General features: G+C 28.0%; 7 protein-coding genes across 7 annotated transcripts; 5 read left to right on the top strand and 2 right to left on the bottom strand.

Moving 5' to 3' along the window:
* Nucleotides 1–300: 300 nt before the first annotated feature.
* Nucleotides 301–1,571, top strand: ctu1 (ATP-binding domain-containing protein 3; the record flags this gene model as incomplete). The annotated part of the gene is made up of 3 exons (XM_020571121.1): nucleotides 301–538; nucleotides 577–963; nucleotides 1,039–1,571. The coding sequence occupies 3 exons, from the start codon at nucleotides 301–303 to the stop codon at nucleotides 1,569–1,571; spliced, it is 1,158 nt and encodes a 385-aa protein (XP_020438395.1).
* A 104-nt stretch (nucleotides 1,572–1,675) lies between these two features.
* Nucleotides 1,676–2,389, bottom strand: clc (clathrin light chain; the record flags this gene model as incomplete). Its single annotated transcript, XM_020571120.1, has 2 exons — nucleotides 1,676–2,069; nucleotides 2,145–2,389. 2 exons carry the CDS (start codon nucleotides 2,387–2,389, stop codon nucleotides 1,676–1,678), a joined length of 639 nt encoding a protein of 212 aa, XP_020438394.1.
* A 367-nt stretch (nucleotides 2,390–2,756) lies between these two features.
* PPL_00075 (uncharacterized protein) lies at nucleotides 2,757–3,024 on the top strand (the record flags this gene model as incomplete). The annotated part of the gene is made up of 2 exons (XM_020571119.1): nucleotides 2,757–2,826; nucleotides 2,891–3,024. 2 exons carry the CDS (start codon nucleotides 2,757–2,759, stop codon nucleotides 3,022–3,024), a joined length of 204 nt encoding a protein of 67 aa, XP_020438393.1.
* Nucleotides 3,025–3,090: 66 nt separating this feature from the next.
* Nucleotides 3,091–5,625, top strand: PPL_00074 (uncharacterized protein; the record flags this gene model as incomplete). Its single annotated transcript, XM_020571118.1, has 5 exons — nucleotides 3,091–3,469; nucleotides 4,039–4,070; nucleotides 4,195–4,325; nucleotides 4,394–4,741; nucleotides 4,806–5,625. The coding sequence occupies 5 exons, from the start codon at nucleotides 3,091–3,093 to the stop codon at nucleotides 5,623–5,625; spliced, it is 1,710 nt and encodes a 569-aa protein (XP_020438392.1).
* Nucleotides 5,626–5,869: 244 nt separating this feature from the next.
* PPL_00073 (type-X family DNA polymerase) lies at nucleotides 5,870–7,853 on the top strand (the record flags this gene model as incomplete). The annotated part of the gene is made up of 3 exons (XM_020571117.1): nucleotides 5,870–6,067; nucleotides 6,141–7,496; nucleotides 7,554–7,853. The coding sequence occupies 3 exons, from the start codon at nucleotides 5,870–5,872 to the stop codon at nucleotides 7,851–7,853; spliced, it is 1,854 nt and encodes a 617-aa protein (XP_020438391.1).
* Nucleotides 7,854–8,113: 260 nt separating this feature from the next.
* PPL_00072 (uncharacterized protein) lies at nucleotides 8,114–9,099 on the top strand (the record flags this gene model as incomplete). Its single annotated transcript, XM_020571116.1, has 2 exons — nucleotides 8,114–8,393; nucleotides 8,453–9,099. 2 exons carry the CDS (start codon nucleotides 8,114–8,116, stop codon nucleotides 9,097–9,099), a joined length of 927 nt encoding a protein of 308 aa, XP_020438390.1.
* Nucleotides 9,100–9,745: 646 nt separating this feature from the next.
* PPL_00071 (uncharacterized protein) lies at nucleotides 9,746–10,823 on the bottom strand (the record flags this gene model as incomplete). Its single annotated transcript, XM_020571115.1, has 5 exons — nucleotides 9,746–9,883; nucleotides 9,950–10,014; nucleotides 10,093–10,137; nucleotides 10,419–10,689; nucleotides 10,755–10,823. The coding sequence occupies 5 exons, from the start codon at nucleotides 10,821–10,823 to the stop codon at nucleotides 9,746–9,748; spliced, it is 588 nt and encodes a 195-aa protein (XP_020438389.1).
* Between the last annotated feature and the right edge of the window lie 1,900 nt (nucleotides 10,824–12,723).

Genomic DNA, 12,723 nt, shown 5'->3' with positions numbered 1-12,723 from the left:
AAATCTAATTTCACTCCTATCCTAAAACATTGAGAGTATTGAAATCCATTCAATAAGATGAATTCATTTTTTTCAAATCTATATAAATATTAAAGATTATTTCTATAAAACTAATTAAGTTTTTGAAATTCTACCAAAATTCTCAGTTGATTAATGAGAGATTCTTTAATTGGAGAAAAAAATTCAAATACTAATTTTATGTTTCTCACCGATTTTTTTTTTTTTTTCAATTTACATTGTCATCTTTCGTGTTTTTTGAATCAATTATTTTGAAATTAACTGCACATTCAAACAATAACCATGACAGACTTAAATAATAATAATAATACAAATAATACATCTACATCAAATAGAAAGAGAACATCAAAGTTGTGTGAGATATGCAATGTACAAAGACCAGTTCTAAAGAGACCAAAAACATCTCAAATGATCTGTAAAGAATGTTTCTATCAGGTATTTGAAGATGAAATTCACAACACAATCGTTTCAAATCAACTCTTTCAAAGAGGTGATAAAGTTGCAATCGGTGCATCTGGTGGTAAAGGTACTGTGCTAATAAGATTTCAATAATTAAAGGAATCACTATTAACATCGTGTTTAACTTGATAGATTCAACCGTATTAGCAGAGATTATGACATTATTAAATAAAAGACATGATTATGGATTGGATCTATTTTTATTATCAATTGATGAAGGTATTACAGGTTATCGTGACGACTCGTTGGAAACAGTGAAGCGAAATCAACAACAATACCAAATACCACTAAAGATCCTTTCGTACAAGGAACTTTACGATTGGACAATGGATGAGATCGTCAAGGAAATTGGATTAAAGAATAACTGTACATTCTGTGGTGTATTTCGTAGACAAGCACTCGACCGAGGTGCTGTCCTTCTAGGTGCCAACAAAATAGTTACAGGTCACAATGCCGATGATATCGCAGAGACTATCTTGATGAATTGTATGTACATGACACACACATTATTAGTTCTCAGCAGCAGATTGCAATTATTAACTTGTTTTTTATTTTGTACAGTGCTAAGAGGTGATGTACCAAGATTACAAAGATGTGTTAATATAGTCACTGGATCAGAAGGTACACTACCACGTTCCAAGCCCTTTAAATATACCTATCAAAAAGAGATCGTAATGTATGCATACTTTAAGAAATTGGATTACTTTACCACCGAATGTATCTATGCACCGAATGCTTATCGTGGACACGCACGTGACTTTTTAAAGGATCTAGAGGCTGCAAGACCATCAGTGATCATTGACATTATACACTCTGCCGAGAACTTTGCATTCAGAGATGAAACTAGAATGCCAGTACAAAGAAATTGCAATAGATGTGGATATATCTGTTCCAATGACATCTGTATGGCATGTGATCTACTAAGAAATCTCAACGCAGGAATGGCTAAAGTTGCTCTAACAAGCAATTCATTATTAAAATATAACCAATCATCTACTTTAACAAATAATAATAATAATACATCAAATAATACATCAAATACAAATAATACATCAAATACAAACAATACGACAAACACTACAGCAAATAGTTAATTAAAAAAAAAATAAAGTTAATACATATATTTATTATTTATTTTGTTATTGTTATTTATTTTTTTATTGTTATTGACTTTATAGGTTGTTTGTTGTTGTTGTGCTTAGTTTTTAGTATTCTTAAGACGAAGTAATACTTCTTTCATTCTTGTGGTATCTTTAGCTGGAGTAACTGGTTGTTGTTTTTCACCGTCTTTGTTGGATGAAGAGCTGCTTGAAGCAGTGGAGTGGTGTGCGGATGCTGGCTTGCTAGAGATATCGATCATCTGTACAACGGCTTCCCATGAGTCGTCTTTTACGGATGAAGCAGCGAGGTTCGATGACTCCAAAGTCTTGTTGTGATCTCTGTTGTTCTTCAAAGCAGTCTTTTTCTTTGAGTCTCTCTCTGTGTAGAAGTTCTCCAATGACTTTTTGGCTTCATCAATCTTTTTCTTTTTCTTTTCCTCAGATATTCTCTTCTTCTCTGCTAAATCCTTTTCATGCTTCTCGTTAAAGTCTCTATAGAGATATTGAATCTTGTATTAGTTATATAGGTTCTTGTCATTGTGGTTTATATGTTCTGATGTAATTTACCTCATTGCAGCAGTTACTTCTGATACCTTTGGTTTATTTATATCATTATTAAAGTTTGATGTGTGGTTGTTGTTGTTGTTGTTGGATTGTGGTGATGTGGCAGTGGCAACTGGAGCAGAGGTTGACCATGAGTCATCTTCAACAACTTGTATAGTTTCACCATCGGCAGGTTCGTAGTCACCCTCGAATAATTCCTCATGAACTTCAACACTCTCTACATTTTCATCAAAAATCTGTTCAGACATCTTTTTTTATCCAAATTTTTATAATCTACAAAAATATAACTTTTAAACCTTTAAAAAAATTAATAATAATAATACAAATGAAATTACAAATAATATCTAATAATTAAATGATTGTAAAAAAATAATAATCAAAAAAAAATATTGGTGTTCAATTATTTTCATTTGAATAGTTTTTTTAAATAAATAAAAAATTTTAAAAATTTTGTACCAGCACCACATTCATGACACTCCTAATTAAAACAGCTTTACTGCTCGAACTTCTAATAGTCTAGTTTTCATTGTTAAACTTTTAATAATATAAATTATAAATAAATATAGAAATTGTATAATAGTAAATCAAACATATATATATATAAAATATTACAAAATGAAGATACAAATAGAAGGATCTGAATTGGTAGATTCATTACCATATATCGATGCACCTATTACCGAAGGTAATTAATTATATTAATAATGTTGTTTTTATCAATCTTTTTATTAATGAATATCAAACTATAGGTGAGCAAGCAATTATAAATGAAATGATAAGAGAAGAAATGACAAAGTTTGTACCACCAGATTACCTATCACAATTACCTTTACCACATAGTTTTAATTTCAATGTACGTAGTCACTATAAATCATTCGATTAATCATAGTATTTGTATTTTTAATACTACATTTAGAATTTTCAATGTTTAGAGAATGAATTTAGTAGAATGGAAAATGGAAAAGCAATGGAAACATTGAATCTGACGAGATACAAAGTAGAGGCACCTAAAGATACAGCAAAGCATGATGAGAGTGCGTGGAAGTCAGCGGTTGATAATGCCAAAGCACAATCAGAGCATCAAGAAACTCGTGTGATGAACTTGCAACTGCTGCAGCGTTTCGGTTTGCAGTCATGGCAGAAATACATCGAGAGTAAGGAGCAATTACTGAAGGAACTCGATGCAAAACAACGTGACAATCTTCATCAGATCGAACAGATCAACATCAATCGTAAACTTGATCAAGAACAAATCCTTCAGACACTACAGTCTAACCAGAACAAATGGTTTGAACTCGTACACAAGAATCATGCCATCGAAACAGAATGTTTAAAGTTGGAGGATGATATAGACAGACTGCAGTTAATAAAAGATGAAAATCAAAAATTATAACAAGACAATCAGAGTTTGATGTATAGAATAATTATTTGAGTAAAGAGTATCATTTTATCAATTTGGAAGTCATCAAATATTATAAAAAAAACAACCTAAATAATAATTATGTTCACTGTTCGGAAATTTATATGTTCAAATGTTTAATTTTCAAAAGAAAAAATTCATTATATTTATTTTATTTAATTACTAATATCAACAAATCTCTCACATCATACATGTCAATGACCAGTTTAAATTAAATATTGTATAGAGAATATCTGTTATTGGTTTTTTTAAATATAGATATAACAACACTATTTTCTCCTATACAAATTAATTAGAGATTAAGAACTCAAATGAAGACAAATATAAAAAGTAAAAAGCAAAAAAAAATAGTGTAAAACTACAAATTTATTTGATATGTTTTTCAATGTGAACGAATAATTTTATTTTTAGATTCAAACCGATAAGCACACTTTATGATACTAATTTATTTGATATATCATATAATTAATTTAATAGGGTTATTAATGTTTATTACTCCTGAAACAATTGTTTCTTTCATATTATATTGATTTAATCTTGTGGAATTAATTTTAATTTATTTCTATATACACTCTTTTCCAAAATAATCAAAGGAATAATTATTTTAAAAAATTAGTTTTAATATAAATATAGATGGTGATAGTAGATAATAATTTAAATGAAAATGAAATTGAGGATGTAAAAAAAGAAATTAAATTTACACCAATCCAAGCTTTTGGAAACACGGTAAAAGCATTTGCAGGTGCAGGTTCCTTTGCATTACCGTAACCATTAAAATAATTATAAATAAAATCAAATAAAATATTTACAAAATATACTTTTAATTTTATAGATGGGCAATGGAACAAGCAGGAATTTTTATTGGATCAATAGGTTTGGTTTTAATTGCTTTGTTATCCAACTATACTATGATATTACTTTTAAAATGTAATATTAAATTAACAGAAAAGAGAGGACCAGATGTTCCACCACCATCCTACGCAGATATCGCTGCATTTGCATATGGCCGTGTCGGAGAATTAGCTCTTTGTTTTATGAACTTCTCTGTTACTATGGCAATTTGTATTGCATATCTCATTTTGATTGGCCAAAACTTTGGTGAACTGTGCCACTATAATCAACAAATAATCATCTGGTTTACGATGCCTGTCATGGTATTCTTGTGTTTCCTATCTGATATGTATGTAAAAATTAAAACAGTATGGAGTATCAAAAATACATATTTACTTATTATTTACTTTTAGGAAATATTTATCATACACCAGTATTTTTGGCGCACTTTCATTATTGTTTGCGATGGGAACGATTATGGTTTATGGTGGCATTGATTACAGTATTAAACCATACCAAGAATACAATGTAGATTATTCAAAAGTCCCATTGTGGTTTGGTGTGGCTGCTTTCTTTTTTGGTAGTCATATTGTTGTTGTACCGATCTCACATGCTAGTGGTGATGCTCGACGTTATCCAAAGGTTCTTAATTATGGAATGCTTTTCATTACCATTGTAAACTTGGTATTCGCTATCCTTGGATACCTTTATTTTTACTTCTATGTAGATCCGGTAACTGGTGTAGTAGGAGTGCCATCCGCCATTACCCAAGTATTACCAAAAGGTGCTTTTGCTAATGTTGTACGTGTCTGTATCGTTCTTGAGTTGATTTGCTCGTATCCACTTATCTTTGGTGCTGGAATGAACGTAGTAGAATCTTCTGTTAGTGTATTCTTCAAACATTTCTCACCATTCCCAGTCTCTGATCGAGACAAAGATGGAAAGAAGTTATTTATTTCAAGAAATTGGAAATTCTATATACTTCGTTTACTAATAAATGTTGCATTGGCAGCAGTAGCAACAACCATAAAAAAGTTTGGATCGTACACATCATTGATTGGATCTTTGATGCTTGCACTCACTGGATTCGTTGTACCACCATTGCTATACATTAGATATTTTCCAGAGCAATCAAGACTGTTATTTGTTTCACATATTGCTATAGCCATATTTGGTTTAGGTGCAACTGTTTATGGTACTTACCAATCCATTGTTGATCTTATTAATCAATAGATGTGATTCTACTAATAAAATTAATTTATATAATTTAACAAAAAATATTACAAAAGAAGTAGTCATAATACTAATAAGATTCTCGTTGATTGAGTTATAAAATAACAAAGATAAGATATCTTTTTAAATTTAAATTGTAAAAATCAAACAATTGTAAAAATCAAACAACGCGCCAAAACATAAAATTATTTTTTAATCTTTAAAGAAATTCAGTCACATGATTTAAATCGAAATATAATAATAAATGTTTAGAGACTTTAGATTCTTTATTTTCAAAAAAGGTATTGGGAGTATACAATTGAATATCATCACTAAAAAGATCATTGAGAACAATGGTATAATACATCAATCACCATCTTTAGAAACTACACACTTTATCATATCAGAAAACGAATCAATTTTACTGATACCTGATGATCTTAAAGATAAAATATCAATTAGAGTATGAAGTTATTTGAAACCTATTTCTTTTAGTTAATTTTAAACTAATCTATCATTTTTTTTTTTGTGTTTAGAATATAAGAGTATATACACTAGATTGGATTACTCAATCTATATTGAATAAAAAGAAGATCGTTGATGATATCATATATCAAAGACCATTCAGATTTAGATCATCTTTAAACGATGATATTCTAATAAAAGAAAATAATAGTAATATTAATGTAAATAATAATAATAATAATAAAAGATCTTTAAATAATGTAAATAATAACCAAAGAGAAAAGAAATGTAAATTTAATGATAGTAATAATAATATTAATAGCAATCAAAATAACATATCATGGCTATCATATGATTCTGATGAGGATTTGGATGTTAGTTTGAATTATAATATTAATTTAAGTTTTAATAATAATAATATAAATAGTCATATTAATAATAATGATAAAGAAAAAGATATAGAAATTAGTTTATCAGAAACTTTTATGTTTGATGACAGCACAGATAAATCGATTTGGTTTAATTATAACTCTGATTCTTCAGACTCTGATAACAATGAAGATCATAAAAATAGTAATAATAAATCATTAATATTCGACAGTCCATTCTCATCACAACTTCCGTTGGCACTCTCACCAATTAAATTAAAAAACAATGATCATAGCAATAATAATAATGATAGTCCAATCAAATCACTAGTTAAAAATTCAAATTATAAGAATTTTGTTTGTCAATCAACAAAAATTAATTATAATGAACATTTAACGAGTGTTTTGGTGAAGCTACAAACAAAAGCAGAGGCAGACGGTGACAACTGGCGACAATATGCATATAAAAGAGCAATTGGTATTTTGAGAAATCTCACATTCAAGGTGACCTCTGATAAACAGGTTGGTCACATCAAAGGCATCGGTTCAAAGATCAGTGATAAAATTAAGGAGATACTACTGACTGGAACTCTAAAGAAAGTGGAAATGGTGCAATCCGATGCACATACCATTGCTTCGGAACAACTCTCAAAGATACATGGCACAGGTCCAGAGACTGTAAAACGATGGTTGGCCAAAGGGATCAATTCCATTCAGAAACTACAGGTGATTGCCAACAACGATCCAAGCTTTCTTACCAATCAGCAACAGATTGGACTAAAGTATTACAATGACTTTCAACACCGTATCCCAAGAGAAGAAGTTCAAGACATTGCAAACATCGTACAGCTCGTAGCAAATGAAATAGATCAAAAGATAATCATGCAGGTTTGTGGATCGTTCAGAAGAAACAAGTCGACTTGCGGTGATATCGATATCCTATTTACACATTCTAAAGGTGAACTACTAACTGGATTCCTAGGTAGATTGGTACAGAAACTTGTTGATTGTAAATTACTTACCGATCATCTTACAAATCTAAATACGAATAGTGATAAAGTATGTATTCTATTAATAAATTGATTAATTATAATTATTAGTTTTTAATATCATAAGTATATGGGAGTATGTAGACTTGATGAAAATAGTAGACACAGAAGAATTGATTTTCAATCGATTGTAAGAGAGGAGTGGCCATTTGCTTTATTATATTTCACTGGCTCCGATCACTTTAATCGATCAATGAGACTGTGGGCAAGAAAGAATGGATTCTCATTGAGCGAATCACACTTGGTCAGACGTTGGGGTACTGCTCAAGATGAAATCAAAGGTGAACCGATTCCTGCTGCGAATGAACGAGATATATTTCAACTTTTAGGATTAGAATATAAAGAGCCTCATCAAAGAGAAATATAAATAAAATAGATCAAAATTTTAATATTTTGGTACAATAAACCCTATATTGAGTCTAACCAAAATGATTTTAGTGAATTCGCATAAAGTGGAGTTTTGTCTTTTGAGATTAAAATAAAGTACTACTCAAATAAAACAAATCAATATTTTCTTAGCGGATAATTATCCTGTAGTTCATCTTGAGGGAGGATAAATAATTTTTTTTTTATTTTAAATTTTTTTTTACTTTAAAAAGTTATTAGTATTGTTGAAATCAAAGTAAAATGAAAAATATGAATGATAATAATATAAATCATTTATTAGTAAATACACCTCTTCATATTTTAAACAATATAATAAAATTATTAGATGATAATCTAGACAGAATATGTTTTAGTATCGTTTGTAAGAGATGGTATCAAGAAAAAGAGCATTATTTAGTATTTTTACATGATAACAGTTTTATAGATAAATTATGTTTAAATGTAGATAATAACTATTTAAATTGTTTTAAATCTTTTCAAAATATTATCGAATATACTGTAAATAAACATTTAAATAATGGTATGCACTTTTACTTCAATAATAATTATAATAAATCTTTTATTTATTTTTGACCTCAGAAAATCTTAGATTAAACGACAATGAGAATAGAGTATATAATGATACCAATGTAAAATTAGATGTCTATGATGGTAGAGATAGAAACACTGTTTTCAATCATGATATAGATTATGAATATATTAAAATAAATATATGCGATTGGTTCATCACAGAGGGTTACTTTCCTCCAAAAGTTAGAGAATTACATATCGGATCGGTGGAGATGGATAGTCTTAATTTTGGATATGGAGTTATACCAAAAACCGTTAAAATATTGCGATTTACTGAACAGCCTGACCATCATTCTTACATTCCACCATCAGTAGAACTCTTACAAATTGACCACAGACCACCATGGTACAAAGAAATCAGCTTTCTATACAAATTTAAATTTCCAAAATCACTTCGAGAATTATTTATAAATTCAAAAGATTTAACCAATGACCATCCAATCAATTCATTACCAGAACACATTGTAACAATAAGAGTAAAGTTTGATGAAGGTCCCCATTATATTAATTATAGAAGATTGGATTCAAAGAATTATATTGTTTATTCGAATGGAATTAATGATCCATATTTTAATGCAGGTTTCTTACAAATTAATAATAACAATAATGATAAATCTATCTCTTCATTTTTCAAAAAATTATTTTCTATAAAATAAAATATGGTTGGTGCAACAAAATGACATTGTAGTGTTATGATTTTTAATAAAAGATATTTGTTTAAGAAAATAAAAAATTAGATTAGATTCAATGAAAGCTCAGTCAATGTTATCAGTATTGTAAGTTTATTATGTCGCACTTACTCTTCAAGTTTACTTATTTATTTTTCCAAAAGATAGATATTGATAAATCCAAGTGTAATATTGATAATTATGATCATTCTTATAAAACTAAAACTATTTTTAATAATAATAATAATTATAGAATGTTTAAATGGATTGGCATTAGATTGTTGAGTGCGAATCTTATATTTAGATATTTTTTGTTGTCGATTCGACGAGTGGTTATGACATGCTCTCAGAGGTACTTGAATCGAAGCTCCTGAGAATACGACAATATTGGTGCAATCATTACAAGGATCAACGTGATTAAAGATACTATCAGAGTGACAGCACTTTAGATGTTACAAGAGCAAGATATAACCAGCACATCCAACGTTTGCCATGTCAACAAGAATGTTCTCCAATTCTACCGCCGACATTCACTATTTGAACATACAACTGTATCACATGAATATCATTTCAACACCAAAAGCGAGACCTTAGAACTGGTATCTATTTGTAACATAGAAATCATCGAGGTATGTTAATTTAATTTAATTTGCTCTAATATTAAGATACATCTATATCTATAGAATATGGATTTATCATTGATTTTGAAAATATAAACTAATAATAATCGATCAATATTATTATTAATAGTTTTAATTTTATTTGTTATTACCTAGTTAAAAAATAATTAAAGAATTAATCAATTTTAAAAAAACAACAATAATAATATTTAACTTACATCGTACTCGATCTTTATACAATACAGAGTATCCACAATAAACACACCCAGTATTAAAGGAGCTGCTGTTACAATTTAATCATAGACTACAACAACATCAACTCAAGTTCTCTTTATCGACAATCACTATCAAAACAACATACAGACGATAATGATCGAGACAAACATACTTTCAACAACTCTACTTTCTCAAATAAAAATAAATAAAAAAAAACTTATTTAGATAGTTTATTTATAATTATTTATTTGAATTGTAATTCTCGTTGTTTACATTGTTATTATTACTATTGAATAGTTTGATAGGTGAAATTGGTTGGTGTCAAAGGGTGTTCTTCAAAATATCAGATGAAGTGTGAATTGATTATAAATTGTATATTCTTAATATGTTGATCCGATACATCTTTCTAATAATCTGAAAGTCTCCTTAACCGATTTCTTATCACTATGTTGTTTCGATAGGTGTGATCACCACTTTCATAGTCAAATTGATATGACACCTCCAATTGAGTTGCTCTAAAAATTAATGAATAAATCATAAAGATTAGATGAATCGATGTTGGTTGATTGCTTGAATGAGTGAGTGTATAGGTGTGTTGTGATGGTTTTAAATGATTATATAATTTAGAATATAAAATATGATATATATTATTATTATTATTATTATTATTATTATTATTATTAATATTATTATTATTATTATTAATGATTATTATCAATATTGCTATTTCATCAATATATTGCTAATATGTCTTTAACTATAGTTAGTTATTTAGTTATTCATTAATAAATAATTTACAAAACATACCAAATAATAGCATAGGTGTTCATATGCTTCTTGCTTGAGCTTTGGAAGTAGATAGTAGAGGAATTGCATTATTTTAGAGTTCTACAATGATTTAATCGATTAATTGTGGCCAAACTGTCATCTCTGTGACCAGAAAAAGAACAACAGATCCAATATGTTCTTCAATCAGTGTACGTGCGGTCAATGAGCTATTTGAATTGATCGAATAATTATGATGACATTCATTAACTTGAAATCATTATGTGTGATAGAGAAATGAGGAGTGTATAATCAAAGTATAGGTTTCTCTGTTATGTTATTTTTAATAATTGTGTAATTGTGATTCACGATAGTTGGTATAAGATTATTTTGTTGGTGTGTAATTATGTTAAAGTTTAAATATTGATAATTCCAAGGTACGAACATGATTAATATTGTATTTTGTGTATGAGTAAGTTAAATCGATATTATATTGAATAAAAAACAGTAAAAATAGAGTGTAGAATAAATAAGAATAAAAGTTAACTAACCTTTTAAATTATCTTTACAAGAGTTTGCATGATAATAGGTAAATATAAAATATGCTAATTTTTGTTTAATAAAGCTAAAGTTTAGTTAAAATGATAAATGATTGAAAGTTGTTGTTAACAACAATGAAACTAAACAACAATTAAAATAATAAAAATAATACTTTTGATGTTCAGTGTTTATGATCAACAAATTGTTTTTTTTTTTTTTTTTTTCAATTTTAGATCTTAAGATATCATAATCAATAGTAATAATAATATCAATATTTATTTATTTTATAATTTTAAAAGATGTTACAGCTTTAGAATATAATAATTATATAAGAAAGTAATGAGTTATAAGATTCAATTCAAATGTAAGCTCATTCAATGATTTCAGTATTATAAGTCTATTATATTGTTGCCAACTTTACTTTTGTTCTAAAAAGATACATATTGAAGAGTAATATTGAGATAATGATCATTCCTATAATGCTAAACTAAACTAACAAACTAATTTTAATTTATTAATAGATACAGTGTTCGACTCTTTGGCTAAATCATGACAAGGATCAACGTGATTAAAGATACTATCAGTGTAAAAGAACTATTGCAATAGTAATGCATTTCAAGTACAACCAATTAATAGTATGATCATCAAGATTATCAAGACAGAGGGTTCAGCGATGCCAAAGAAAGTACAGTTGGAGACGGGCCTGCTACACAAAGCCAAGGTGTGCTATTGAGTTATGTAAATTTATATTTTTAAACATTTTTAAATATACTGCAATTATCTAATATACATCACAATCATATAGAGAGTCAAGTTAGTTTATAAATAGATTTTATTTCAACAAGCATTGGAAAATGATATTGATCAAGTACAACTTGTTGTTCTAAAGCTTATTTGCTTACCTATTAGGTGAAACATACACCAACACTTTGATCAAAGTTAATGCAGCCACTACCATCTTACAAGAAGATATGGTCACTATCGAACAAGCGAGATCGAATGTTTCAAATCATTTACATTTGGAGTACAATTATAGACGCCAACAATCTTTAAATTGCTTCAAATAGATTAACAGTAAGATAAGAAATAATAATTTATATTAATTAATAGAATTTTACTAACATTTATTGATTATTATTATTGATTATTATTATTGATTATTGGGAAATTATAAATTTAGATAACAGATATTTAAAGAAGATTACATTCAAAAAGATATATTTAATATCAACAACAACGACAATAACTACAACAACAACATTTGGAAATATTATCTATTAGATTATTAACAATAGAAATTTTATAAATGTAACGCATAAACAATAACATTTCGTGCAGATCTCAAGATATCAATGACAATTGTCAATAGTGGTGATTAAAAATGTATATAGTTACAGCTTTAAAATAATAAATGTTTATTTTATTTATTCGATTCACATGACTTGATATGATTCATTCACTTTGGAATCTA

Source organism: Heterostelium album (assembly GCF_000004825.1).
Source record: "Heterostelium album PN500 unplaced genomic scaffold PPL_scaffold1, whole genome shotgun sequence".
Classification (NCBI taxonomy): Eukaryota; Evosea; class Eumycetozoa; order Acytosteliales; family Acytosteliaceae; genus Heterostelium; species Heterostelium album.
The sequence above is the reverse complement of the archived record's forward strand: the minus strand, read 5'-3'. Positions and strand labels throughout refer to the sequence as shown.